Source organism: Cavia porcellus, unplaced genomic scaffold (genome assembly GCF_034190915.1).
Source record: "Cavia porcellus strain 051 isolate PalLab524CR breed Dunkin Hartley unplaced genomic scaffold, mCavPor4.1 scaffold_6, whole genome shotgun sequence".
Classification (NCBI taxonomy): domain Eukaryota; kingdom Metazoa; phylum Chordata; class Mammalia; order Rodentia; family Caviidae; genus Cavia; species Cavia porcellus.
The window spans coordinates 57,236,839-57,264,813 of NW_026947489.1; the positions used below are offsets into that span (position 1 = coordinate 57,236,839).

General features: G+C 47.9%; 2 protein-coding genes across 3 annotated transcripts in view; one reads left to right on the forward strand and one right to left on the reverse strand.

Moving 5' to 3' along the window:
* Positions 1–1,981: 1,981 nt before the first annotated feature.
* Positions 1,982–27,962, forward strand: Nub1 (negative regulator of ubiquitin like proteins 1). 2 transcript variants are annotated; one of them, XM_023564972.2, is made up of 15 exons: positions 1,982–2,147; positions 5,253–5,370; positions 7,795–7,962; positions 9,343–9,401; positions 10,205–10,275; positions 11,985–12,167; positions 12,301–12,392; positions 14,426–14,532; positions 19,547–19,733; positions 20,353–20,460; positions 21,095–21,247; positions 23,635–23,781; positions 25,366–25,461; positions 25,905–26,082; positions 26,169–27,962. In XM_023564972.2, the coding sequence occupies exons 2-15, from the start codon at positions 5,254–5,256 to the stop codon at positions 26,339–26,341; spliced, it is 1,839 nt and encodes a 612-aa protein (XP_023420740.2). In that variant the 5' UTR covers positions 1,982–2,147; position 5,253; the 3' UTR covers positions 26,342–27,962. The 2 variants fall into 2 exon arrangements, with proteins under 2 accessions (XP_023420740.2, XP_063106833.1); XM_063250763.1 differs by having other exon boundaries at positions 2,049–2,223.
* The window catches only part of Wdr86 (WD repeat domain 86), a 34,850-nt gene continuing 25,316 nt past the window's right edge, over positions 18,442–27,975 (reverse strand). Inside the window, exon 5 of the mRNA XM_063250764.1 lies at positions 18,442–22,373. Within this exon, the coding sequence (XP_063106834.1) occupies positions 22,144–22,373 (230 nt within the window). The 3' untranslated portion in view covers positions 18,442–22,143. The remainder of the gene's footprint in view (positions 22,374–27,975) is intronic.

Here is a 27,975-nt window from a genome sequence, read left to right on the forward strand (position 1 = left end):
AGGAGCCATAACAAAGAACCACATACTGTATGTGATTCTATTTTTATGATGTGTTCAAATGGAGCAAATCTGGAAACAGGCAGTAGATTATTGGTTGCCAGGAGCTGGGAGAAGAGAAGGTAAGTGGGGGTGGGTATTCTGAGAATTTAGATGAATTAAAATTGAGCGCATATGGGTACAGGGTACTTTTGTGGATGATGAAAATATTTAAAATTGGGGCTGGGAATTTAGCTCAGCGGCATAAGCACCTGCCTTGCAATCACGTGGTCGTAGTTCGATCCCTGGTACCGATAAAAAAAATATACATATTTAAAATTATCTATGGTGATGGAAACAACTCTTCAAACATACTGAAAAACACCTCATTGAACAATTCAAATTGGTAAATTGTAAGATATATGAGTTATAGTTCAACAAAATATTTAAAAGCTGAACATATAGGGGCTGGGGATTTAGCTCAGTGGCATAAGCACCTGCCTTGCAAGCAGGTGGTCGTGAGTTTGATTCCCGGTACCGATAAAAAAGAAAAAGACCAAAAAAAAAAAAAAAAGGCTGAACATATATGCTAATGTAACTACAGAGAAAACTTTAAAATCACACAGTGAGACCTATAGAAAGAGATTTTATAGTATCCTCAGGAAAAGCATCAAGTTTTACTGGATAAAGTAAATTTGTTGTTATGCATGGTGGTGCACACCTGTAATCTCAATATTTGGGAGGCTGAAGCTGCAGGATGGTTTTAAATTCAAAGCCAGCCTGTATCCAAAAACAACAACAAAACAACAAATACAAGTTTATTTATTCTGTTACAAAGAAACAAACTGACCTTGACATTTGTTTCTTTTAAACTGCTAAAGATTATTTATAGATAATGTTACCTCTGGATAATTATTTCAAGTAAGGCCTGACCATAGTTTAAGGCCTGCCTTGAAAATAAAGCTGTATCATTTAGCTGGATAACAAACTAGTCCCAAGTCTAATGCTTAAAATAACAACCTTTTGACTTGATTCCTGAGTCACAGAACAGGCAGTGCTGGGCTGACCTAGCTCAGCTGTCTCTGCGGGGCTCCTCCTCTCCTGGTGGCCAGCTAGTCCCTGTCACATTTCCTAATGTCTCACTGACTAACGCAAATGAGACCAGCACAAATCAGACACCACTTCCTGCTGGCAATCTGCCCTCAATGCAGCGAACGCCAGGGAGTTTCTGGGCATTGTGAGTAATTTTTCCACTCGCGCTTGTATAACACATTATGTCAGTAATGCGTCGGCTTGGAGGCTCAGAGCTTCCCAATCTCAGGAAAACAAGTGTGGCCAATCAGCACAAGTGATGTGGTCTTAGAGGTAGCGCCTATCAGTCACTTTGTACGTGCTTCTCACTGAGGGCCACGACATGGCTCAGAAATGGGGTTCTATTACCTGTTAGCGACTTGCTCAGGTCCTGCAAAGCACAGATGGGAGCTGGGAACAGCTAGCCTCAAGTGACACATGCCTGCTATCTCAGCTGTTAAGAGAGGGAGGGTGGAGGACTGCAAGTTTGAGACTGTCTTGGGCAATTTAGGGAGACTTTCAAAATAAAATTTAAGAAGGGGTGCAGGGGATGTAATTTAATGGTAGAGCACTTGCTTAGCAAGTGGGAGGCCCTGGGTTCAAACCCTAGCACGCTCCCCGAAAAAATCCCTAGCCTCAATTTCCTCTGACAAACTAGACCTAAATTATCATGCTCCAAATAGCTCCATTTTATCTTCCCATATCTCGCCCCGCCTAATTCACTCAGTCCACTCCACTTTAGCGCGGACCCTGGTAGATAACCCCGCCCACAGGTCGCCTCGCCCCGGGCCTTGATCCTGGCCCCTCTTCTTCCCTGCCGTTCAAATTCCTCGCCTTGGGCCAATGCTGCTCTGGCTTAGCCCCGCCCACCCAGCAATAGCCCCGCCCACGTGGGAAAGCCCTCGCTCGGCTCCAGCCCCGCCCACCCCGCCCCTCTGTCCCCGCCCAAAGCCTTCCTTCCGGATTGCTCTGAGCGGTGAGGGAGAGGGGAGCGGGGGCGGGGCCGGCATCACCCGGAATGAAAACAAACGACGGCCCTGCCGCATCCGGGCACTCAGGCAGTCGCCGTGGGCGCAGCGGCGGCAGGGGCGGTGGCGCAGGTGAGGGGTGGCGGCGCGGCGCTCCAGATTCAGGCTCCGCCTGGTCCTGTCGTCTTCTCCGGGCAGGGAGCGACGGGTGAGGGCCTGCGCGAACGGCGGGAGTGTCGGGAGGGCCCAGCTTCCGGTCTGCGGTGGGCCGGAGACTGGCAGGACCCCGCCGGGCGAGGCTTGTTAGCTCGTCCCGAGGGTGCGCCGCCTCTGCTGGGGAACCGGAGCGGGCTGTGTTCACGGGAGACAGCTGGTCTCTGGCCTCAGCCTTCTCCTCCTGCTCGCGTTTTAACACACAACACACGACCTTTTTATTACTGTTTCAGTAAAAACGTAACATATTGGGGGTGTTTGGTGTGTGCGTGTGTCCCTCAGCGATCTGGGTAAAGCTAAATTCGATCACTCGTTACAGAAGTGGGTGTGAAAAATGGGAAGACCACGTTTGGGCGAAAGTTACAGTTCGCTGGTTAAAACCGAAACCTGGGTTTGGCTAAACTTTTTAAAAACTTGGTAACGAGTTATCATTTGTTCTGTTGTCTATAATTGAAGTTTTTTGGTTGAAAGACAGTAATTTAATTTTTTTGTTTTGGTTTTGGCTTTTTGAGACGGGATCTCACTGCACCGTTCGTGCTGGCCTTGAACTCATTGTATAGCCCAGGCTGCGTTGAACTCACTGCGATCCTCTTGCCTCAGTCTCTCCGAGTGCGGGCATTACAGTTGGGTGCCACCACGTCCAGCTCCATAGTTTAAATTTTAAACAGTGTGTGTTACACCGGTGTAGCTTCTGTAGCTGTATTTTTTTTTTTGTAGCTGTATTTTTTGCTGCCTAGAGTTAGGGTCTCGGCATGTTTAGCCTTCCAGATAGTTGGGTGCTGTGAGCAATCCTACCCTCCACTGGCCACTTATCGTGATTTTTCACTTAGAATTTCCAAAGATTTATGAGTAGTACATAAAGTGGTCTGTAAAGTTATATTTGAAAAGTTGATGTTCCTAAAGTGTTGGTATGCTTTGCTGTGAGAAGTGGTTTGTTAGTGCTGGAAATCCAGAATTCTCTCATGGGTCACCCAAAATATGCTCAACATCCTCCCTCATTGTTTATTCCTTCTTCTTCTCTTCCATGTTCTGATTATTTCCCACTGCCAACTCATAAAATAACCTAGAACTTTCTTGTAAGTAAACTTGATTGTAGGATACTGAAGGTGATACAGTGGAAATGCAAGATAGCAGGTAGGCGGAGTTCGTGTTCCCCAAAGTTGAAGGATGAATTTTAAGAAACCCCAGAGGTTAAGAGTAGGAACATTTATTGGAGAAAAGAAATGGGGAATAGGAATAGTTCCTCAGAGACAGGAATAGGTCCTGAATGGGTTGCCAACAAGCCTACTTCTCAAAGGAATCATGAGACAGGTACCCTGTGGGTCAAACTTATGATTAGCTAGTAAGGTTGCAAGTATAATCGCTGAGGTAATATTGATCCAGTGGTAAAAGGGCATATTGGTAACATCATTAACCTTGATCAATAATCTGTAGTGTTAGTCTTATCTTTTAGTTTTAGTTTTAGTGTAGTCTTAGTGGTTGGGAAGGATGGCCATGCCTAATGAGATAATGGGAAATCTCCAGAGTGTTACCAGTAATCTCAAGCTTCTGTTTCTCCTTTAGGGGAGTAGTAAATGTAGCCATTGTGGCTTCAAACTTCCCCAGAGGGGCCTCCAGGCACAGTTTCACTATGATCTTAGCTTCTGCGCTGACTCCCCTGAGGGCCCAGCCCTCTGCAATTACCTTCTGTAATAAAGCCACTATACTTGGTTTGTATTTTTTTGGAGGGAGTATTGGGAATCAAACTCGGGATCTCAAGCTTGCCAGGTGCTGTCCTGCTGAGCTAATCCCTGGCAAAAAATCAGGTGAATTGTGTTTGCGTGGATAAGAATAAGAAAAACGTTACTTGTGCACACTTATATCAATCCATATGTTTTTCACTCGAGAACTTGTGTTGTTCATTCATGAGCTGTTAACTTTTTGCTTTTCCTATTCGTTGTGTGTTTTGGCAGATCCTTTTTTTTTATTGGTTCCTGGGATCGAACTCACGGCCGTCTCCTTGCAAGGCAGGTGCTTATGCTGCTGAGCTAAATCCTCACTCCGATTTGGCAGATCCTAAAGCACCACACAGTACCAGCCAGGTGCCTCACATGTCTGAGCACCCTAACACAGCCCTTTGGATGGCTGTGTTAGTGCAGAATGCCTGGACAGCTCCACTGTGGCTCCAGGAGAGAGAATCGCATATATGGGGCAGACAAGCAGCAAGAGATCCTAGGCAGAAGTCTCAGTGCTTAAAGTTATGGCACATCCCCTCGTTTTCTGACCTCTGCCAGATCTTTTTAGAAATCTAGGGCTGGGTTTTCCCAGTTGTAAAATGACAGCAGTCAAAGCTGGATCTGAATAGTGTGTGCAGATGGGCTACTGTGCTGCCACATGTTCTCTACTATCGTAGCTTTTTAATACATTTTAATCTAGACAGTATTTTTATTGCCAATTCACAGTTCAAGCTAGTTTTCTTTATGTTCACCTACTGGGTGGGGTGTGTATGTGTGTGTTAACCAACATATAGGTGAATTTACAAACTCTATATTGAGTTACTTAAAGAGATTCATTACTGTAGGGATTCATTTCTCTTAGATTACAAAGTAACAGAGCAGGTGTGGTGGTGCATACCTGTAATCCCAGCCGTCAGGAAGCTGAGGTGGGAGGACTGCTGAGAGTTGGAAGCAAGCATGGGCTGCATAGTAAGTTCAAGTCCAGCTGGAACTACTTGGCAAGACCCTGTCTCAAAAAACAACCAACTAACCAACCAAACTGATAGAGTAAGAGATAGAAAAGCATAAATCTTCTTGCAACTTTGAAATATTTTATATTAAAAAGAATGTAAATCAGTGAACGTATGATGTATTATTTAAGCATATATATTTTAGGAAAGCCTATAAAGGTAATTAAAACTAGTAATTTAGATTAAGTGGGTGAAGGGCAGCTCTGCTTACTCTTTGTAGCACCTCAATGTGTTAGGTAAGGTACAAAATATTTTAAAATATGATTGGGGTTTTATTAATATACAATTTTGTTTTCAAGGATGGCACAAAAGAAATATCTTCAAGCAAAATTGACCCAGTTTTTAAGGGAAGACAAGATTCAGCTTTGGAAACCTCCATATACAGATGAAAATAAAGACGTTGGTTTGGCATTAAAGGTATTTTTTTCTTTTAAGGCATAAGAAATTAGCAGGATTATAAATCTCCTTGCTTGTTAGTCACCAGAAATTGCCAGGCACAGCCATATAAACTTCGATATCACCAAAAGCATTGACCATGGGCAGGTGGTCAGCAAACTTGTTTTTGTTTACGGATACAGGTATTTTCATCAGGCTGGGAATGGAACCAATGTCTCATAAGTGCTTGGCAGGCTGTCCACTGATCTGTGTCCCTGACACTTTATTAATATGAGACTCTTATTTCTCAGACATTGTTGTAGTCAGCTTTCTGTCCCTATAACAAAGTACCTGGCACAATTCATTTAGAAAGAGAAAGGCATATTTTGGTTCCTAGCCTGGAGGTTCCACTCCAAGATCAATTGTGTTCCCAGGGCTTTGGGCTTTTAGCAGGGTGGCATGTCTATCTAGATTCGCACCATGGGAAGTCCACGTTTCGTTTTGTTTTGTGACAGAGTCTCATTATGTAGTTCAAGTTGGCCTTGGTCTCACTGTGGTGTCCAGGCTGGCTTCCAGCTCTTGGCAGTACTCCTGCCTCAGTCTCCTCAGTGCTGTGATTAAGGATGTGCACCACAATGCCTGGCTTGTTCTGTTTTGTTTTTGGCAGCCCACTTCGGAATTTCCTTTTTGTGCCTCTTGGCTGCAAATGATAGGGGAGATATCTGATCTTCGTTGTACCAGCCAGTTCCTGGCAGAGCTAAAACCTTTACTGAAGTGGATAGGGTGGCAAGAGCATCTTCCATCTTAATGATGCCTGGTGGCCCTTAGAGAGCTTCAGGGGGCAGAAGTATGGGTGACCTGGTCCTTGGACACTGGGAACCTAGTCCTAAAGCAAGGGCCTTCTGTGGGACAGAGCCCGAGACCTAGGAAGCCCAACCTGAACTCTGGGCGGTTAGTGTCAGGAATGAAGGGAACCATAGAATAGCCACTTGGTGTCAGGAGGGAAACAGACACCTTCACTAGGCAGGCAGTTGGGTTTTCAGAAAATTAGGGTGTTATTTATTATCTTTTTAAATTTACTTACTTGTTTTGGTTTTTCAAAACACAGTGAACTCACTGTGTAGCCCAGGTCAGGCTTGAATTCACAATGACTCTCTTGCCTCTGCCTCCTGAGTACTGGAATTACAGGCAGGTACACCATGCATGGCCTTCACATTTAAAAAAATTTTTTGGTGCCAGGAATTAAACCCAAGACCTTATACTTGCCAGGCAGGCACTTGTGCTACTGAACCATATCCACAGCCTTCATATCATTTTTTAAGAGCTCTTAAATCCTTGAAATTTCTTTCTGAATTCTTTTTTTTTTTTTTGCAGTACCAGCGATTGAACTCATGACCTCGCGCTTGCCAGGCAGGCACTTATGCCACTGAGCTAAATCCCTAGCCCCTTCTTTCTGAATTCTAAACCTCTCCTTGGCAAATACTTTTTGCAACCAGTGACTTAGAGTTTTCTATTGAGAAAATTGTTTGAGTATGTTATGGTTTGTGTCTGGATGTCCCCGCTCCCCGCATTTCCTTCCCCCCGTTCCCCCCTCCCCTATTATGTGGTCATGGAGGATATGGTTTTTGGAGGAGCCTGAATCTATAGAAATAGTTGGGGTTTTTTTTGTTTTCGTTACTGGGGATCGAACTCATGACCTTGTGCTTGCGAGCCAGGTGCTTACGACACTGAGCTAAATCCCTGGCCAGAGACTGAACCTAGAGTTTGTGATTGACCTATTGCCCAGTGCTGGAATGGGGGTGTGAGTGCTGCACCCACCCTGGTGTGGCTGACCTGCGTACAGCATAAGGGACACAGAGCCTTCTCGTGCTAGCCCGCCCTTTTTGCTCTTGTTGCTTTTGCTGTCTTCCGCTGCCATGAACGCTTGCCCCGTGGCGTGCCACCCTGTCTTGGAGCCAGCAGATTATAAACTGAAACCTGTACAAACTGTGAGCCAAATAAACCTTTCTTTCCTTAATTTTGGTATCAGGTATTTTATCTCAGCCACAAGAAAAAAGTAACGAAGACAGAGTGTAATCCATCTTTTTCTCACAAGTTCAAAAAATTAGAATATTGTCTCAATTTTCCTTCTTTCCCCTGTAGGGGAGTTGAACAGTGAACTGTTCCCTAAAACACTTCCTTAATGCATTGAGGGCACAAGAGTCAGTGTACCTACCCTTCTTTCCCTGCTAAAATAGTCCAGTTACTTTCACTGTATCCATCAAACCTCTCATACGGTCTGTTTGTAGGCGTTCGAGTTTTTTCCTGGACCCTAAAACTGCGGCTGGATTCCAGTACAGAAGTGTTCTCCCCTCTTCAGTACTGACTGCCTTAGGCTCCTTGGTGCCGTTTTCTAGGTTTGGCTCTTGTTTTGTTCTTTTGGTGTTGGTCTCATATTGAGCTGTGTTTTCTGATTCTTCTTCCTAGGACCTTGCTAGTAGATATTCTAACAAGCTAGGGTGTTGTGAAAATGAAGTAGAGAAGATAATAGAAGAAATCCGTTGCAAAGCAATTGAGCGTGGAACAGGAAATGAAAATTACAAAACAACTGGAATTGCTACAATCGAGGTGTTTTTACCTTCAAGACTAAAAAAAGTGAGTAATTTCCCCCTATTTACCAATACTTCATGATGTGATGAAATAATTTTTTGGGGGGTGGGTCTTTTTGAGACAAGGTTTTACTATGCCATTCAGGTTTGCCTTGAACTCATTTTGTAGTCCAGGCTGGCTTTGAACTCGCCGCAGTTCTCCTGCACCAGCCTTCTGAGAGCTGGGATTACAGGTGAAATAAATTATAGAGTTTCCATGAAAAGCTAAAATGCCTTGAAGTGAGTTTACTTGATGTTGTGGACTCTCACACTGGCCCATTCCCAAGGTGTGTTTGTCTTAGACCTTCTAGATGTCACCACGCCATGTGTCATAGTTTTATGTTTTCTAGTTTAATAGTTAGAAATACTGGGGGATCAAAGTGGACCCCCACATTTATGGAACTCTGCAGCAGGACACATCACAAAGGGATTCATCCTTTTCCTGCGCTCTGGAGGTTGGAGGTGTTAAGCCGCATGCTCAGGCAGGGGCTTGGTGGGGCTACCTCATCTCGGCCATGGCCTCAGTAGCCTGCATCCAGATATGTCACTGTGGTGGGCACTCAGCAGTGCCTCTCAGAAGAAACAGAAGTGTGTAAGTAACAACTTCAGTGTGAGTATTCTGAGCAGTGCTACATAAGGGCTGCAAAGCAGAAGTAGCCTGGAAGTCCACCAGCAGACAAGTGGATAGGTAGGGGTGTTACATCTGTGTGCCCATAGGAAGCTAGCTGTTCAGCGACACAGAAGAGTGAAACCCTGGTGCTTTGCAGCATGCAACATAGTGGGCAGGGACTGTGAGAAGATGGGAGGGACAGGAGTGCAGGGCTGGGTGTGTGTTGGAGGGGAGCTGAATGACAGCGTTTTGAAGTGTGATTGTAAGGATGGCTGGCTCTGTGACCAGCCCCATTGCCACCTCCTCAAGGATATTCCGGTTTCCAGGTCAGCCTGCTCTGGAGTGTGTTCAACAGGCTTCTCCAGGCAGGCTGCTTTTTTTTTTTTTTTGTATTTTTCTTTTTCTTTTTTATCGGTACTGGGGATCGAACTCATGACTGTCTGCTTGCAAGGCAGGCCCTTATGCCGCTGAGCTAAATCCCCAGCCCCAGGCAGGCTGCATTTAACCAGAGACCTAAGTTAACGTCCTCTAACACCAGCACTGCAGACTTCATAGATAGCCAAATGTTATGTTTTAATATGCTTTACTATTGTTGTTATTATTTTTTTGAGGCAGGGTCTCACTATGTAGCTCATATTGGGCTTGAGCTCACTGTGTAGCCTAGGCTGTGGCCTCAACTCACAGCGATCCTCCTGCCTCAGCCTCTGGATGCTGGGGTTACAGGCATGTGTCACTGTGCCTGGCAAACATGTTTTATATTGTCTTATTTTTAAATAGGACAAGAAAAACGTGCTGGAGACGCGACTGCACATCAGCGGCAGAGACCTTCGGTCTAAGTGAGTGTGCCCTGCCCACTTCCCGTGGGCTCACTCCATCCCAGGCCCTGCCTAAGCAGGAGAAGATGTCCCTCCTACCTATGCAGAAACAGGGGCGACCGTGGTGCCCGCGTACATGGTGGGAGCTGAGCGCCCTCTTGCTTCCCGGTGTGGCTTTGGAGCGCTGGAGGCTGCAGGCTGGCACAGAGGCGCTGGGTACAGCGCACTCCTGGGATTCATGCTACTCTTCAGTTCCATCCCTGGTGTACTGATAGCTTGCAGCCCTCCTAAGCAAAGTGTTTCAGCTGACTTCAAGCAGCTGTCCCATTGTAGATAAATAAATAAGTATCTGCCTGTCACAAAAGCAAAATTCCTGATGGATTGTTTCATCTACTTGGGCTTTTGGGATTTTTTTTTTTTTTTTTTTCATCAGCAACTCATTTTGTTCACTCAGAAAAGGGCAAGTGGTTTAACCAGATCACATGGAGAATCTAGCAGGAAACAGATAAGCACCTGTGAGAATGAAATGTCTGCCCACTCAGTGTGCTTTTATTTTTATTTATTGTTTTGTGTGTGCTTTTATTTTTACTTATGTATTTTTAATTAGCTAATTTGTTTATTTTTGAGAGGGTATTGCTATGCAGTTCAGGCTGAACTTGAACTCACTATGGAGTCCAGGGTGTCCTCTAACTCAGTGATCCTGCCTCAGCCTCCCATTGCTGGGATTATAGGCGTGTGCCATCATGCCAGGCAGCAAAACCCTTTTAATAGATCATAATTAACAAATTTGTCTTCTTGTAGTTTTCATTCATATTGTTTTACAGAATAGCCGAAACCTTTGGATTTCAAGAAAACTACATCAAGATTGTTATAAATAAGAAGCTGCTTCAACTAGGTACGTTAAGAAAGTTTCCATTGAGTTAATACAGAGATAGTGACTGCATTTTTTTCTGTTTCCTTTCTCCATAAATTTCTAACTTTGTTATATTTATGACTCCAAACCAGTTGTTGTAGCAGTTCACTTATTTAGGTGAAACAGAAGACAGTTTTGCAGTAGATATGCCCAGGCTGCTGTGTGCTGGTGAGGAAGAGAGGCATTTCAGGGTGGGGGGCCTCTCCCTGGGATGGTGTGGGGGCAGCAGGGTGGCCTCCCAGCCCCATATGAAAGCTCCAGGATGGGCATTTGGAACGTTGGGGTTCCTAATGGCATAGAAGAAGGACAGAGGCCACGCTGAGCAGCGTAGCTTCGGTTCATGGTGGGTGTGATTTTGCCCTTCCAGGATGCTTAGCAGTCTGGAGATACTTTGGTTGTGAGAATCTAGTGGGGGTGAGGCGCCCCATCCTTAAGTGGGTAGAGGCTGGGGCTGCTGATGGACAGCACTGCCTGGAGCAGCACGCAGCACAGCTGTCTCCAGCCCGAGGTGTCCTGTGCTGCTGTGAGAAACGAGCCTGCCTCAGACCAAGCCTCACAAGGGAGTGGGAAGGCTCGGACCCTGTCCCTGTGGGTCTTGCTCACTAGTGGCTGGAAGGGAAGGCAGGGGAGATGCCAGCTCCTGCAGCAGTCCTGACAGGTTCAGGGGTTCCTCAGTTACCAGGGGGTTCCATAGCCCTCACAAATCAAGTTCACCTTTTCTGGGCTTGGTGATTCACCTTCCTTTCCAGCGCGCTCGACAGCCCTTTCTGTGTATATCTCGTGCGGCAGATACCCTCTGCCTCCTTCTCTTGGCTGTGTGGTGTGTGGTGTTGTCTTGATTGTGATGTTATCAAATCCATTCTCAAATGTATTATTTTATTAAGTGAGTTCTTTCCCCAAGGCCAGAATTATAAGAATACATTTACTTGTATATTCCTGGTTTAATGTAGCAAAGAGCTCTAATCTGTCCAGAGACTCCTTTTATCTAGAGGCTAAAGGCCCAGCTTTTCCTGTCTTCCAGTATCTTCTGCTGAGGGAACAGCTGGCCCTTTGCTTGGTTATTGATGAGGTCTCTTTTTCTTTTGACTTTGGACTCTGTTCTGCACTTTTCTGTCCTACTCACTTTAGTGTCCATCTTTCTGTGGGTTTGTTACCGTCTTAAAACTTGGTGAGGTGAGTCTCCCTTGTGGTTCTATCATATGCAATTCACTTAAAATTTGTAGGTCTTTATTTTTGTATTTAAGTGTTAGGATGATCGTCAAATTCCCTTAAAAGAAATCCAGCTAGAATTTTCCAGAACTGTGTTAAAGTTTTGCATTTATAGTACATACCTTTATGCTTTTAAAATCTGTCTGTATCTGTGTTTTATCTTTTTCATTGTTTGCTTTTATGTAGTTCTTGTTAGGTTTGTGTATATAGCTAATTTTCCCATGGAGAATTAGCTTTTAACCTTTTTGTTTTTGGTTTTTTGAGACAGGATCTCATTGTGTAGTTTAGGCTGATCTTGAACTCACAGGGATTTTCCTGCCTCAGCCACCCAAGTGCTGGGATCACAGGTGTGTGCTACCACACACACCTGGCCAAGCACCTCTTTACCAGTGATGTGGCTTAGTGGCTTGCAAGTGCTTGGGCATGTGAGGAATGAACTGTTAGCAGGTAATTTAGATGAGATGCAATGCTGGTGTTCACAGGGAAAAGCCTCCAAGAGCAAGGAGTGACTCACAACGTGAAGGCGATGGTGCTGGAACTCAAGCAGTCCGAAGAGGATGTGCGAAAGACCTCCCAGGAAGAGGAAGAGAAGCAGAATGAGGCTGATCTCAAAGAAAAGCAAATTCAGAGAACAAAGAAAGGGCTGGAGATCCTGGCCAAGAGAGGTACGCAGCACCCAGGACTGCTCCCCACCTCAGCTGCAGTACAGTGGCAGCAGAGCCCACGAATCGTCTGCGTGCTGTCACTGCTGCTTGCTGTCGGCACTGAGTTAATGGGATTGCTTTGGTGTTGATGCAGCCGAGATGGTGGTAGACCCCGAAACCACACCCTACCTGGACATAGCGAACCAGACAGGCAGATCCATCCGCATCCCCCCGTCACAGAAGAAGGTGAGTTTGGGGCCACCATGCTGCCTCCTTGATCTGTGGTGGGACCAGAGATGGCCTCAGGTTGCTGCCATCTCTAAGCCGGGCCCAGCTGCTTCCTAAATAAGGAGCTCCAGTGACTAGGGGTCACTGCTATTTTTCTGGTACTAGGACTTGAACCTGGGGCCTTCACACTGAGCTGCATTCGTACCAGCCCTTTTCAGATTTTTGTTTATCTCACTAAATTGTCCAGGCTGGGCTCAAATTTGGGATCCTACTGCCTCAGCCTTCAGAGTTCTGAGATTACAAGTGTGGGCCACCACACCTGGCTGTATTTTCTGTTTTTAAGAGACAACTGGGAAGCTGGGCATGATGGTGCACACCTGAAGCCCCAACACTCAGGAAGCTGAGGCAGGAGAATTGCCACAGTTTAGAGTCGAGCCTAAGCTACATAGTAAGTTCAAGGCCAGCAAGACCTTGTTTTAAGAAATATTAAAAAAAAAAAGATGGTTTGTAGTGGGGTGAGGTTTTTTTTTTTTTTTGAGACAGCGTCTCACTGTGTAATGCAGGCTGGCCTCAAACTTAGGGTGATCTTCCTGTCTCTGCCTCCTGAGTGCTGGGATTATAGGTATGCACCAGCAAACCCAGCCCTGATAAGTTTTAATTCAAAAACTATATGAATTAATGTTTGAGCTTTCAGTGAATTAAAGCTTACTTTTTTAAAATGTTGGTGATTATTTATCTGCTGCTCTCTTAATGTTGCATGATGTCTAATTCTTCTTCTTTTTTTTTTTTTTTTTTTTTTTTTGTCTTTTTTGAGACAGGGGTCTTGCTATGCAGTTCAGGCTGGCCTTGAGCTCACTTTGTAGCCCTGGCTGGTCTCGAACTTGCAATGATCCTCCCACCTCAGCCTCCCAGGTGCTGGGATTACAGGCATGAGCCACCACGCCCGGCTTGATGTCTAATTCTTTCTGGAAAGATTATTAAATTATAAGACAATTGTATAAAAATTCATATGCAAAAAGATTAATACATTTCAAACATTTTGAGTCACTTTTCCTGTTATTACAACAAAATGCCTGAAATCAAAACTTGCTAAGGTGAAAGATTTATTTTGGTTTACAGCTGTGGAGGTGCCAGTCCATGGTTGTTGGCTCGGTATCTTTGAGGCTGTGGGCAGGCAGCAGCAAGTCATGGGGCAGCAGGTAGCAGAGCAGAGTTGCACACTTTATCAACCAGGAAGCAGACGAGGGCAAGGGAGGGCTGGGGTCTCATGGTTCCCTTCAAGAGTGAGGTGCCAGTGGCCTGAGCACCACCTGCCAGGTCACCTGGACACCAAGGCTGTGCTTACCATATGGGCCTCAGGGTAATACATCATGAAAGCTTTTGGAGTTGCTTCAGAAGTACTGTAGTTGGGAGATTCTTCAGGAGAAAGTGACAGCAGCTACAGGGATGGGCACCTGAAGCCTCAGCCAGTCAGGCACCGAGGTGAGCATCCCTGGAGTCCAGGGATTCAGGGCCATCTGGGGCAACAGCAAGACCCTCTCTCCAAAAAAAAAAAAAAAAAAGGAAGAATGGAAAGTGAAGCGAAAGTGAAACGAGTGATCTTTCTAAAAGACTGCGAGAGTTACTGGCTGCCTTTCTATGAGTCTAATGGCATCCTACAAATGGCTGACGTTTGCTGTCTCCAAGGTATGCTGATCAGCAAAGAGATAGGCACTGCTCTCTGACTGGACAGTGGGGCTTCAGCATCATGCAAATGAAATAAAACTTGAAGTATATTTTTCTTTTTCTTTTTTTTTTTTTTTAATCTTTTTCTTTTTTATGGGTACCAGGGATCGAACTCATGATCACACACTTGGAAAGCAGGCACTTAAGCCTCTGAGCTAAATCCCCAGCCCTGAAGTATATTTTTCTTAATTGTGGCTTTTAGACTGAGTTGTGATCCTGTGGGGTTTTTCCACCCTTGGTTGCTTTTGCTTGGAGGGAATATGCTTCTGAAATCATTTGTTTCATTGTATTTTAAAATGTTTTTTAAAGTCTACATTCTTTCCTAGGCCCTCATGTTAGCCATGGGATATCATGAGAAGGGCAGAGCTTTCCTGAAAAGAAAAGAATATGGAATAGCCTTGCCGTGCCTTTTGGATGCTGACAGATACTTCTGGTAGGCACTTTTGTCCTTGGTGTTCACCCAGGTCACACACAGCACCCTCGTCATTTACCCTCAGGTTGTCACCTAGACGGTGGATGCGATGGTCAGGTACCATGCAGATACCTGTGAGTGCGTTCACCCTCTGTGTTTTTAATTTTCTCTCCTCACAGGAGAGGAAACCCTCTGTGTTTTTAATTTTCCTTTCCTACACAGGATTTTGTAAACTTAGGCAGTTTTGATTTTTTTTTTTCCCATAGTGACCATTGGGTATGTCTTCTGTCTCTCTGTTTTGTTTGTGACACACCACTGCCTGAGCTGTCTGCAGTAGGGTCCCCATCAGCTTTTTACCTCATAGTTTGGACATGGTATTGATGACCATTCCCCAAATTTACTATTTGATTAGGGGCTGGATAAAGATGACATTCTGTTATTCCCTCTACATTTATTGTTGGGAGTTCTCTGATGAGAAGTATTTTTTCTCATCAGCTCTTTGATTATGCTGAGATATAATTTATGTAAGAAACAGAAAAAAACTAGTTTTTTTCTTTTTACTTTCCTGTCTTCAAGTTAAATGAATCCCCCAAAGGAAATCAATATTTTTTTCTTTTTTTAACTAAAAGTATAATAACTCATCAGTGTGTCTCATGAATGTGTCTCAAACTTTATGGCTTAAATTTACCCTCATTGGCTGATGAGTGGCCCCATGTCCTTTAGACCTGATGCTGGTGGCCTCTGCAGACTGTTACTCTGGAGCCCAGTGATGTTTTACAGGATTTCTTGGGCCAGGAATCCACGATTTCCCATTTCCTTGGTTCCTGTTACTGGGAGGGAACACGTAGAGAGTATGATACAGGTGCAGTTAGTGTTGGAGCTGACATTTGGAAGTGCTCAGAGTGAACAGTTATTAGTGTAAACTTCCTGCTATTTTGGTGATTCCAGAGATAATCCTTTATACCGCAAGAAGGTAAGTACAGGTGTGTATGGTTTGCACTGGCCAACACTCCTGGGTATTAAGTGAAGAACTCTCAGCTTTAACTTAGGCAGTGAAAGGAGCTACTATCCCAGGTGTTCGGTGGGGGGCCAGGCTGGGAGCCTTCGTGGTCTCTTGTCTGTCTGTTCCTTTCAGGGCATGGCTTCATTCTCTTCTGTACAGACTCTTCAGTTCATTTCTTAAAATCTAGGTGATTTTTGTTTCCCTGCATAGTTACTCTAATAGTCCTATTGCTGTTGTTACAGAAAATTTCAAATGTATATTGAAACTAATAAACTAGCACATTAAATTTCTATATATTGAGAGTAATCAAAGAAAGGTTGATTTCCATTCATTTGTGTGATCCTTTCTCTCCATCTCTCCCTCTCCCCCCCCCCCCCCCGCCTTTGACAGGGTCCCACTATGTAATGCAGGCTGGCTTTGAGCTTATGTAGCTCAGGCTGATCTCGAACTCATGGTGATCCTTGTGGCTCAGCCTACCAAATGCTGGGATTTTTTTTTTTTTTTGGTACTGGGAATTGAACTCTCACGATGTGCGCTTGCAAGGCAGGGGATTATGCCACTGAGCTAAATCCCCAGCCCTCAAGTGCTGGGATTACAGGCGTGCGATACCATGCCTGGCTTCTTAACCTTTTTACTTGGATAGTCCTTTAATAATTTACAGATCTCACAGAAGCCATGAATAAAAAGTACTGCGTCTTTAGGGTACATCAGCATGTTCAGTAAGCAGTAGCTCCGTAGTCACACGATCATTGTTAGCGTCTTTTTTTTTTGTCTTTTTTCCTTTTTATTGGTACCAGGGATTGAACTCACGACTGCCTGCTTGCAAGGCAGGCGCTTGTGCCGCTGAGCTAAATCTCCAGCCCCTGTTAGCATCTTTTTAAGTAGATGTGTCAGCAGCTTTCAGTCTCTGTGGCCGACACCTGGAGTTCCCAGGCTGGAAAGGGTTTAGTTCGCCTCACAGTTTGGTGGGTTTTGGTCTTTGTGGCAGAAGCTTACAGCTGCAGAAGCCTGTTTACCTTGTGGTGGTTGGAAAACTGAGGGAGAGGGATGGATAAAGACTGTGGCCCAGTGGTCCCCTTTGAGAGTATACCCCGTCATTGAAGCCCTCCAACTGGGCTCCACCTCTTAAAAGTTCCTACCACTTTCCAGTGGTGCCAAGCTTCAGACCAAGGCCCAGCACATGTGTGCTTGGAATTCCTGAAAGGGACGTGGAGGTGCAGAGAGAGGGCTGGAACTTTCTGGAGTTTCATGGGAACTACAAATCCTAGAAGAATCTTAACCCCGGCTATGGTAAACAGGAGAAGTGGCACAGGGCCTGCCTGGCAAGTGCTAGGTCCTGAGTTTGAGTCCCAGTACCCCTACCCTCCCCCCCAAAAAAACCCCAAAAAACTCTAGACCAAGGCACATGAGAAACCAGTTCTTTAAAACCAGCAATAAGGGGCCAGGGATTTAGGTGAGTGGCATTAATGCCTGCCTGACAAGCACAAAGTTGTAAGTTGTATCCCTGGTACAAAAAAAAAAACAAAACACACAAGCAAAGGAAAAAGAAAAACGTAAAATATAACAACAAAAAAAACAGCAGTAAAACTAAAGTGACTTTTTAACTTACCTTTCCTAGAAAAAGTTACCTAAGCTCAGCTTATCCTCTTGAGATTATCTTTATATATTTTACACAAAGATTTAAACTTGTGAGGCAAACAACAAATTTCTGTTAAATAACTGACTTAAGCCCAAATGGCATTTAGTTTTTCTAAAGCTAGACTCAGATTTTTTATTCCTTTGGTATTAGGAATTGAACTCAAGACCTCATTCTTACCAGGCAAGTGTTGGAGCCCCTGAGCTAAATCCCCAGCCCAGACTCGGATTTTAATAAGTATTTTATGTTTACTTTCATAAAACATGAAAGTTCATGGACTGTGTTGAACATTAAAGCTACTACAACTATGACCCAAAGTAATAGCATTAATGAAGATGCAGTCTAAAATATATTTTTATACCAGATCTCTAAAACCCTTGATTTTTTTTTTCCAACAGATCAGGTTCAAATCAGGTTCAAATATAGCAGGTTTGAGATTATAATACCCAGGTGTAGCTTTTTGTTTGTTTGTTTTTTGTCTTTTTTGAGACAAGCTCTCACTATACAGTTCACTTTGAAACCAAGGCTGGTCTCGAATTTGCAACAGACCTCCTGACTCAGCCTCTTGAGTGTTGGGATTATAGGCGTGAGCCACCATGCTTGGTTTTCCAGGTGTAGATTTCTTGAAACTCATGGAATAAAATGTACCCTTCTAATAGGAGACATGTGTTTGGGGTTGATGTGTTTTGGGGTTTTTTGCTACATACACACTCAATTTTGAGTCACACTGCAGCATGTGTTGATTTTATTTTTAACTAAAGTGAGACCATTTTTGTTCTTATTCTTTATGTTTATTGAAATAACCCATTCACATATGTGAGAAATTGAAAAATGCGGAAAATGTCCATCATGTTCCCATGAATGACAGGACCTTTTCTACCACAGCAGCGTGGATGTGTTACAGACAGATGTCATAGACATGTTAGAAGCCTGGACGTCTTATAGATAGATGTTATAGACATGTTATAGATGGAAGCCTGGACGTGTTATAGACAGAAGCCTGGACGTGTTATAGACAGATGTCATAGACATGTTATAGACAGAAGCCTGGACGTCTTATAAACAGATCAGGAACTGTTCCCCTGGAGTGTGAGCTCAGACCACAGCCACGGAACCCTTCCCTTCTCTCAAAATTGGATTCTCAGGCTGAGCGGCAGATTGCAGGACCTGTCCTTCACCCAGCCTGGCACCTGTGTGTGTGTGTGTGTGAGTGCATGCAAAATACGGTGTACGTGTTACCAAATAGTCACATATAGAAAGTTAAAAGCAAAAGCAGTAAATAAATATCAAGTCACTGTTCTTGTGTCTTTATTGCTCCAACTTGGTTGGACTATATCCAGGCTCTCCTCAGGAGACCACTGTGTGGGCTTTTGTGGTTTTTTTGTTTTTATTTTGGTACCTGGAATCAACTCAGGGCCTTGCGCTTGCCAGGCAGGCACTGACATTTGCATTAAATGATAAATGACAAATGAGATTCCATTTAGTTTTCTCCTTGCAGAGCATACCTTGACACGCAGTACAGGATGTTGAACAGCCTTGTTTTAGTAGAATACTGATGAAAACAGAGAAAACTTTTGTCACTTGTTATGGCATGGTTTCAGGGGAAGAATTGAGACCTAGATTTCTATCAGGAGTGTTAGCATAATCACAACTTAGAGTCCAAAGAGGTGACCTTGGTGGCTGTCTTCTCCTGTTTTCTTCTGCTTATCGTCTGGTCTTTCTCTTTTGGGCTCAGTCCAGTGGTCCAGCTGCAGAGGACCCTTCAGGCTGCATGTGGTGCTTCAGGAGGCAACTAGATATCAGGACTGGGTGTTTTCCAGTTGTGCATCCTCCCAGCCCATATGTGGGTTTTCCAGCAGTGTCAGCAGCTGAGGCACTCCAGGATGTGGTCATTGGGATGGCTTTGAACAGTTCCTACATGTTAGTCACCTGGGCAGGTCAAAATATGGTAAAACATCCACTACCTCAAGACCCACCATCCCGCCATCCGTGGGTTGAGAGGGTTCCCTGCATCAGTATTTCCAGAAGAAAAGAGGAGGGAGCAGATAGATTGGGAATCCTTGTGTGTAGGCGAGGCTGACCTGTGGTCAGAGGTGCAGGACACTGGGTTAAAGCTTTGTCTCCATGTGTGCAGGGGGTGCTGACATAACAGCCCTGGATTCTGCCTTTTGCTAGGCACTTTAGGCCTAGAAAGCGGTACTTATGTGTGCTTATGTGTACACACATGTGTGTATCCTGGAAACATTCATTGTATAAATCAGCTCCTGTCATAAACATTGGATCTCTGTTTTCCAACAGTCTTTGAAAATACGCCAGGAACTGGGAAAGATTTCCTGGAATTCACTTTAATAAGGTCTAAGGTGGTTCAGCAGTGTTGTGGTCTCCTGTCCTTGCAGTGAGTGTGGCCGAGAGCTCCTGGATACTGTGGATAACTATGCCGTGCTCCAGCTGGACATTGTGTGGTGCTACTTCCGCCTGGAGCAACTAGAGTGCCTTGATGATGCAGAAAAAAAGCTTGGCTTGGCCCAGAAATGCTTGAAAAATTGTTACGGAGAAAATCATCAGCGGCTGGTCCACATAAAAGTATGTTACCATAACCTGGGTATCATTAGGCCTGTTTCTAATCCTTGTGTTGATCTCCATTAATGTATCTAGTGTGCTGCAGAGGTGACTTTATTCTGCTGGTAGCATGCAGGGTTCTCTCTCACACTCAAATTCTTTTAGGCTTCCACTTGTGACACTCTAGCATTGTTCCAGCTACCCAGTCCCTTTACCACCCAGACAAAGCACTCAGTGGGGCTGCCGAGGAGCACAGTTTTCTAGTCTAGACCCCAACTTCAGTCTCCTTGGACAGGAGACAGCCGGACTACTTGCATTCAGTCATATCTGCAGGGCACAGATGCAGAGCGCAGGAGCCTGAAGGCCGGCAGCTCGCTTGAATCACACACAGTCCTCAGGTTCTTCCACTGTGGGATGTCTCCTGCCTGGTGTGCACTTGTGTGTTCTTCCTGGTAGCCTGGAAACGCTGAGTGTGCCAGCCCTGTCTCCCTCCTGTGTGCTTAGGGGCTTCCCCTTTTCGATCAGCAGTAGTAATGTCACATGCGGTCTGCGGTGCCATCTGCCCCTTTGGGGATGGAGGATGCGAGGGTTACGCACTGCAGTGAGAAGTAAGACAGTTTTATCCTTTCCCCCATAACTTTAGGGAAACTGTGGGAAGGAGAAGGTGTTGTTTTTAAGGCTTTACTTGCTTCAGGGGATCCGAAACTATCACAGCGGAAACGGAGAAGAGGCCCGTGAGTATCTTGATAAGGTAAGGAGAATGTATAGTGACCTTTGTCATTTTGTTTCTTCTTTTCATTTTCAAGTGCTGTATGAGGTCAGCGGTTGGTGTCTTATGGATGAGAACCTGCCTCTTTCCCATGTCTCCCTCTTGGATACCATGAGCACACTTGTATTTCTTGAGGCCCAAGCAGGTGCTGTGATGAGAACACTTGAAAAACACAGTGACTTTAATTGGACAGCAGTTTCTGTCCTGTCATGTTGCCTAGAGGTGACAGTCCAGGCCAGAGAAGCAGCTCCCATGGGCGACCTGCTTGTCAGTGCCTCTGCCACCAGCAGAATGGTGCGGGGGGCACTGGAAGTGCCCCTGCCCTCAGCTGTGCACCTTGGCTCGAGGGAATTTTACCAGCCAGAGGGGGTCATGGATCCACCACATCTGCAGCTCCCAGCCTGTTTGCTCAGGGTGCATTGTGGATAAACTGTAGGCATAAACCGGGCAGTTCCTGTTCATACTAAGTGATAGTAGGTAGGTTAGAGGTGGAGTTTCTCCTCTAAAATCTGACATGCAGTCATACACTGCGTACACTCAAATTCTTTTAGGCTTCCACTTTGTTTGTTCTAGCATTGTTCCAGCTACCCAATTCCTACTTTCTCCTTGTCTGTAGGCACGGCTGCTTTTCAAGGAGCTGCATATTGACCCCTCAAAAGTGCACAGCCTCATGCAGCTGGGGTTCACACCCCAGGAAGCCCGGCTGGCCCTGCGGGCCTGTGACGGCAACGTGGATCATGCAGCAATCCACATCTCCAACCGCAGAGAGGTAGCTCCCACGGCCCGCCTGTGCCTCTGAGGCCACGGGAGGGATGGGTGGGGCGGCACACTCACCTTCCAAGGGCCCAGCTCCCTGGGTGTGGAAGGACACGGAAGAGAGTCCCATTAGAGGTGGTCATGACGAGGCACTGTTCCTCCAGGTCAGTAAGGAAGGAGATCAGTGTGCAGGGAGCACAGCTTCCTGCTTGGCGGAGGCTGTGTTCGCAGTCTCCTCATTCTCGCTCTCCCTCTCCCTTGACCCTGCGTTCTGTATTCCCAGAAACCATTCTGGAGGGAGGGAGCTGTGTTGTGTCACGGGGACACTGCATGGAAGTGAACTGGGCATGCATTCTCACCTAGGAACAGTTGAACCGTAGAAACAAGGAGGATTGTGTCAGGAAAGCACAGGTGAAAAACACAATTATGTCACACCAGTGCATTAGAGGAAGCTTCAGGATTGTGGAGCTGGGAGGAGTCTTACACCCAGTGTGTTAGCTGTCCTGCGAAGGACCTGAGACCCAAACAGAGCTAATGGTGGGGTGGTATCCATGAGCTGCTTTTCTCCTCTCCAGCACAGATTCTCAGGTATTTCCGAGCTGTGAATTCCAACCAGAGGACTCTCTAGAATCCTCTCGTGTGTCCTCTTTCCTATTTTGCTGAGGAAAGCAGCCTTGGGCAGGAAGGTCTTTTGCTGGCCTAGTCCTTGTAGGCCAGGATCTGCAGTGGCTGGGCAGGAGCCAAGGGGCTCTGCGGGCGTCTTCTCCTGCAGCTCTGGCTGCCCTGCCTGTCCACCAGGCCTGGCCCCCAGGTCTTACTGCAGATGTCAGCGAGACAAGCAGGGACTTGGGAGGTCTGGGTTCTAATGCAGCAGCATTGGAAAAGCGGCTGCTGTGAGCACTGCTTGGGTCACCTTTCTGTTAACTTACCGATGTGAAGGACGAAGGTGTCCGTAGCTCCCATCAGGTGCTGGTCTGCGTTGGGCAGTGCTTGGGGCCTCTGTCTGGAGTAGAAATGGCAGGAGCTGCGAGGGGACGTGGGACAGGCCAAGCAGAGTCCTCTTGCTGGGCTGTGAGATGTGGGTGTTGTGCAGAGTTGACCACAGCTGGGGTTGGCAGGGCCGGAAGTGAATGGGCTCCCTGGGAGAAGAGCGAGAGCAGCACAGGCTTGGAGCACTGGTCCCACAGCAGGCTCAGGCAGAAATGGAGAGGAGGTGCCTGCGGGCTCCGCAGCTCATCATTGCATTTGGAACTGGGATGGGCTGCAGAGGCCTTTGCCTGTCACATCCCATCCAGCCCTCCTGCCCACCTTGTGGGGATTTCCACGGTGCCGCTGTGATCATCTGCTAGGCCAGGCCTTTTCCTGTGGCAGGAAGTAAAGGGGCGTGGGCCAGGTGCCCCAAAAGCAGCAGTGTGGGCCGCTGTCCCCTGCTTACTGCTGCTCCGAGTCCTCCTAACCCTGGCCCAGTCCGTTACCTTTCTGGGGAAATTTCTGTCTCCTCATTGGATAGGGATGAGATTGGATTACATTAGTGTGGTTTTCAGACATGGGAGTTTGGATTTAATTTAATTTCTTTTTCAGTGCTAGGGACTGAAACCCCATGTAAAGCAGGTGCTCTACCACTGAGCTATAATCCCCAGCCCAAGACCCCACCCTTTTCCCCCTTTTCTTTCTTCCCTTTTTTTTTCTTTTCTTTTTTTTTTTGAGACAGGGTCTCACTGTGCAGTTCAGGCTGGACTTGAATTCATTGTGTAGTCCAGGCTGGTCTCAATTCATGGTGATCCTCCTGTCTCAGCCTCCCAGGTGCTGGGATTATAGGTGTGCACCACCATGCCCAGGAAATCCATTTTTTTAAGCAGCTAGAAATGACATTTTAATGGGTGTTTCTATTTAACTTTTTTCCTTTTTTGGTACCAGGAATCGAACTCAGGATCTTGTGCTTGCCAGGCAAGTGTGGTGCCACTGAGCTGTGTGTCTGGCAGATGTTTCCACTTGTAAGACAAGTGCGCAGTCCTCCAGTCTGGGCCAGAGGTGGGAGAAAGGGGGAGTAGTGCTGTCAGCAGCCTGGCAGACACTCAGGAGAAGCTGTGGCTGTGCCGTGGGGTCTGCTGGCTTCTGTGCCCTCAAGCAGCCTCAGGTTTGCCACCACTCAGCACTGTTGGCATCAGCTGGTTCACATGAGCCAGGGCAGCTCCTCACAGGCGGGGACACTCACTGACCTCATCCTGGCGGTCGCCTGCCTCTGGCTGCAATCTGAGGCTCGCAGTGCCCAGGACCCTCCTGCCACAGGGCTTGGAGGGTAGGGAGAGCAGCTCTTCCTCTGCTCACGCTGCCTGGTGACTCTGGAAGCCAGCTGCAAAGTCTCAGCCTCTAACCCGTGGGCCCTGTTTTCTCCTGAAGGAACTGGCCCAGATCAGGCGAGAGGAGAAGGAGAAGAAGCGGCGCCGCATGGAAAACATCAACTCTCTGAAAGGCATGGGCTACTCTGCACGGGCCGCCAGGCAAGCCCTGCACCAGGCCGGCGGGAACCTGGACGAGGCCCTGAAGGTGACGTGTCCTCCGGCCTGTGCTTCCAGCCCTCCTTCCCAGTTCCGGTGTGCACGGCTCACAGGCCACCAGCTGAGTGGCAGAGAGAGGAGTACCATGGCTCTAGCTCAGGCCAAGGCCTCCTGGCTGGGGATGTGACTCCAGTCACACTGGCAGCCGTAGCTGGGCCCTCCTGTGGGGCTCAGGTTTGCAGCAGAGGGTTAATGGCAGTGGGAGTGATTTTTCAAAGCAAGAGAATATTAAAGTGGTGCAGTTTCAGCACTAGGTTTCTCCTCAGATATCTAGCTTTGTGTGCTTGGTAGTAGCTGTTGGCAAAAGGAGCTTTTTAAAGACACGAGACAGTAGTGACTACCAGGGTGCATGTCCACTGGAGCAGGTAGATCGTTGGCAGGGCTGGTGCAGCATGAGATGGAGACCCCTACTTTGGGCGCCCACAGAGTTGTGGACACAGGATGTGTGGGATAAGGCTGTATGGGCAGGGCAGAGCCGGACCAATTCCTGGACAGCAGAGCAACAGTGCAGGCGCTCAGGCAGAGCTTATGGGGTGGGATGAGCAGAAATGAGGCTGGGCAGACAGTGTGGGTCTCAGCTCTCCTGCCAGGAGGGCACCGGAGTGGCAGGTAGTAGGAGCTGCCCTGGTCAGTGTCCCTGCGCGTGCCTCAGAGGCCCATGGTCGTAGTTTTGTGTTTGTGTATCTTATGTTATCTGAGGGGCTATGTGTCTTTTTGTGTTGAGACATATAAAAGGGGTGGGAAACTGGACATTGGCTGTAATCCCAGCGCTGGGAGGCAGAGGCAGGAGGATTATCATGAGTTTGAGGCCAGCCTGGGCTACATAGTTAGCTCAAGGCCAGCCCAAACTATAGCAAAGCCCTCTCACAAAAACAAAACAATAATGCACAAATGAGGCAGGAAGTGCTAATTGCTGACTACCCACGGGGCTTAAGATAAATGAGCTGAGTGTGGCACTGTAATCCAGCACTCAGGAGACTGAGGCAGGGGGTCATGGGTTTGAGGCCACCCTGGGCTGTATAGTGAGTTCAGAGCTAGCCTGAACTATATAGTAGTAAGACCCTATCTCAAGAAAGAAAAGAAGTCAAGAGCTAGAGGTACAGTTTTGCTTTGGGGTCTCAAGGCCACAGTGCAAGGCACCTCCACAGTGCAGTTGGCACCCGCGGGGCAAGGCCCCGTTGCCCATAGCCCCGATGCACAGCCTCACACTGCCCTGGGCTCTGCCTGAGTCTCCTCCTAGCCCTGCCTGCTTGCTTCTGGTACCGCCCTTCACAGCACTCATTTCTCTGTGCGGGGCCTGAAGGGATGTCACTGTGTCCTCTGAGGCTCTGCTTTGTGCCCCATGTGGCTCCATCCCTTTCGTCTGGCTGCTTGTTCGCCTGCTTCCCCTTTGGCTCCACCATGACCTGTGGCCCCAGTGTTCTGTGAACACAGCCTGGCCAGGTCGGGGGTTGTCTCCCTGCCTCATCAGCTCTGCATGCACCCCTCTGCCCTGCACTTGACTTCCTTCCCTCTGAGTGGCCCAGCTGGGGCCGGGGGCAGTAGTGAGGAGTAATGGGTCCCACAATTGCAGATCCTGCTCGGTAACCCTCATATGTGGTGGCTGAACGACTCGGCTCCTGACGCCAGCAGCCCCCATGAGAGTCCTTCCCAGAAGGGCATTGACCAGGTGAGTGCAGCCTCCTGTCCAGGCTGGGAGCCCTGGTGGCAGGGACCAGGCGGGTCTGCTCTACGACCAGGCGCATTACCTTAGGGTGCCTGGCAAGAGAGAGCAGCTTTTCCATCAGCCCCAGCCGTCTCCATAGGGTTTCGTCTCTGTAGGGGAACCTGGTGGTCCTGTGCCCAGTGGTGGCTCCCACCACCCCCACTGTTAGCACCTGGGGGCTGCTGCACTCCAGGGCTCCTGATGGGGTTTGCGTGATGTACTCAGCCCAAGCTACCATTCCACGATGCCCTCACACAGCCTTCCCAGAGGCCTCATGCATGCGAGGCTGAGAGTGATGTGTCAGGAGGGGCAGTGGTGTGCATGCTGGAGTCGCAAGGAGACACTGCAATGACATGTGTATGGTTGGTGCAGCCTGGAAGCCGAGTGTCCCCTGTGCTTTGCCCTAGCTGGTGTACATGGGCTTTGACGCAGCAGTGGCGGAGGCCGCGCTGAGAGTGTTCAGGGGCAATGTCCAGCTGGCGGCACAGACACTGGCCCACCACGGCGGGAGCCTTCCCCCCGACCTGCAGCTGCCAGAGGAAGACGTCTCCTCCACGCCGTCCACGTCGCCCTCAGACTCCGCAGGTAGTCTGTGGGCTGGCGCTGACAGGACACTGCCACCTCCCGGAACCATGGTCTTTGGTCTCCTACTCACTCCTGTGTTCCCGTAGGAACCTCCAGCGCCTCCACCGACGAGGACATGGACACAGAGGCTGTCAATGAGATCCTAGAGGACATCCCTGAGCATGAGGAAGACTACCTGGACTCCACACTGGAGGACGAGGAGATTATTATCGCAGAGTACTTATCCTATGTGGAAAATATAAGGTCGGCGACAGACTGAGCTGCGGCCAGGAGAAGTGTGTCTCTGGTATAAATTCTGTCCTTTGAAAAGCCTAGCGCAGGCCTCCGTTCTTGCTGTCTTGATGCTGCTCCAGCCGCCTCCTGCTGTGGCAGGAGAGGCTGGGGGCCGCACCTTGCTGTTCCCATCTGTCTGTCTGTCTGTCTGTCTGTCTGCTGTGAGGCGCCCCTCACCCTGCCTGCCTGCTTGGATTCTCACCCAGCAGTGGGGAGCTGGCCACTGCTTTCCCAAGAGCCCGGTGGCCCTGGGCGTGGGGAGTGGACAGAGGATGTGCAGACCTGGTGCATAGCTTCCTCCCCTACCTGTTGTGAACCCGGTTTTCCACCTGTGATTATCCCTGCAGGAGCACCCCTCCTCTGCGCCCCCCCCCATGTGTCCCTTAGGCCTGCATTCCCCCTGCTGTGGGCATAAAGATGAGCAAGGCCTTCGTCTGGAGACGCTGATGCTTTCTGTAGTTTGGTAGAATGTACTCGAGGTTCAAGGTGCGGTTCAGACTTTATATGCATCCAGAATGCCTTACACAGTCTTATTAAATGCTAACCAAAGCAACTTACAATTCTAAGGTAACATTTCTAGACTCTGCTGTCCTCAGAGCTCACTTCTGAGACCTCAGGTTTAGACATTTTCTCCCAGTTTGGGGGGCCGGGCACTTGTGATGGATGATCCCCAAAGCAGTGAGGTCCTCTGGGATGAACACCTGCCCAGGGCACAGCGGGCAGTGGCCATGTGCCGAGTGGACCAGGTACCAGCTGTCCTGAGACCCTTGCTTTCTGGAAGCCAGTGGGGCACCACTGAACGCAGGGTGGCTGGGTGCCACTGTTGGGAACCCACTGGCAGTATTTCCACTTTGGCAGAGCAAACAGCCTTAGATGATGATGCAGGAAATAAAAGGTGAACTGGAGCTGCAGGAGCACAGGATGGGCAAGGCCAGTGTCAGCAGGGAGGGTGCTGCTCTGGGGAGTGCACGTGGGAAGAGCGAGGGCTGGGCATTGGTTGGGGTGGCATGTGGCTGTCAGCCTGGGTGGTACGTCTGGGCCTCACTCAACATCAGACTGGCATCAGGGGTTCCACGGAAGTTCTGGCTAATGAGCCCCTGTCCTGAGCAAGGTGGCAGGTGGGCTTCTGCTGCCCACTGGTTCTGATGCTGGTGAAAAAGGCCGGGGCGGGCCAGCCACACCAGGCAGGCTGATGAGCTGGGGCTAAGACTCCCCCTGCGCCTGCAGGAGCAGCTGAGGGTTCGAGGTTAAGGTGTCACCAAAGGGCCAGGAATCCCCTTGGGGACTCAGGCACAGGGTAAGTGGGGTGCTAGTGAGGGAAAAGCTGTGTGTGTGGAGCACTTCTGAACCCACAGACATGCGGGAAGGGAAGGGCAGGCAGGGGCTGATTGGAGGGAACCCAGGCAGCTAGAAGATCCGGCCAAAGAGCAGGCACGGTGTGAAGTCAGTGTCTGGGCTGTGCAGTGATGCCTTGTGCTTGGCTGGTAACCTTGATGCTGACCCTCTGCGTCCTGGTGACACTGTGGTGCCACCCGTGTTTTTCTGCCCAGGTAGCCTGCAGTTCTCTGTCCCATCCCTGGCTAACTGAATAAATTGATCAAAGACAACCATTCTCTTCCT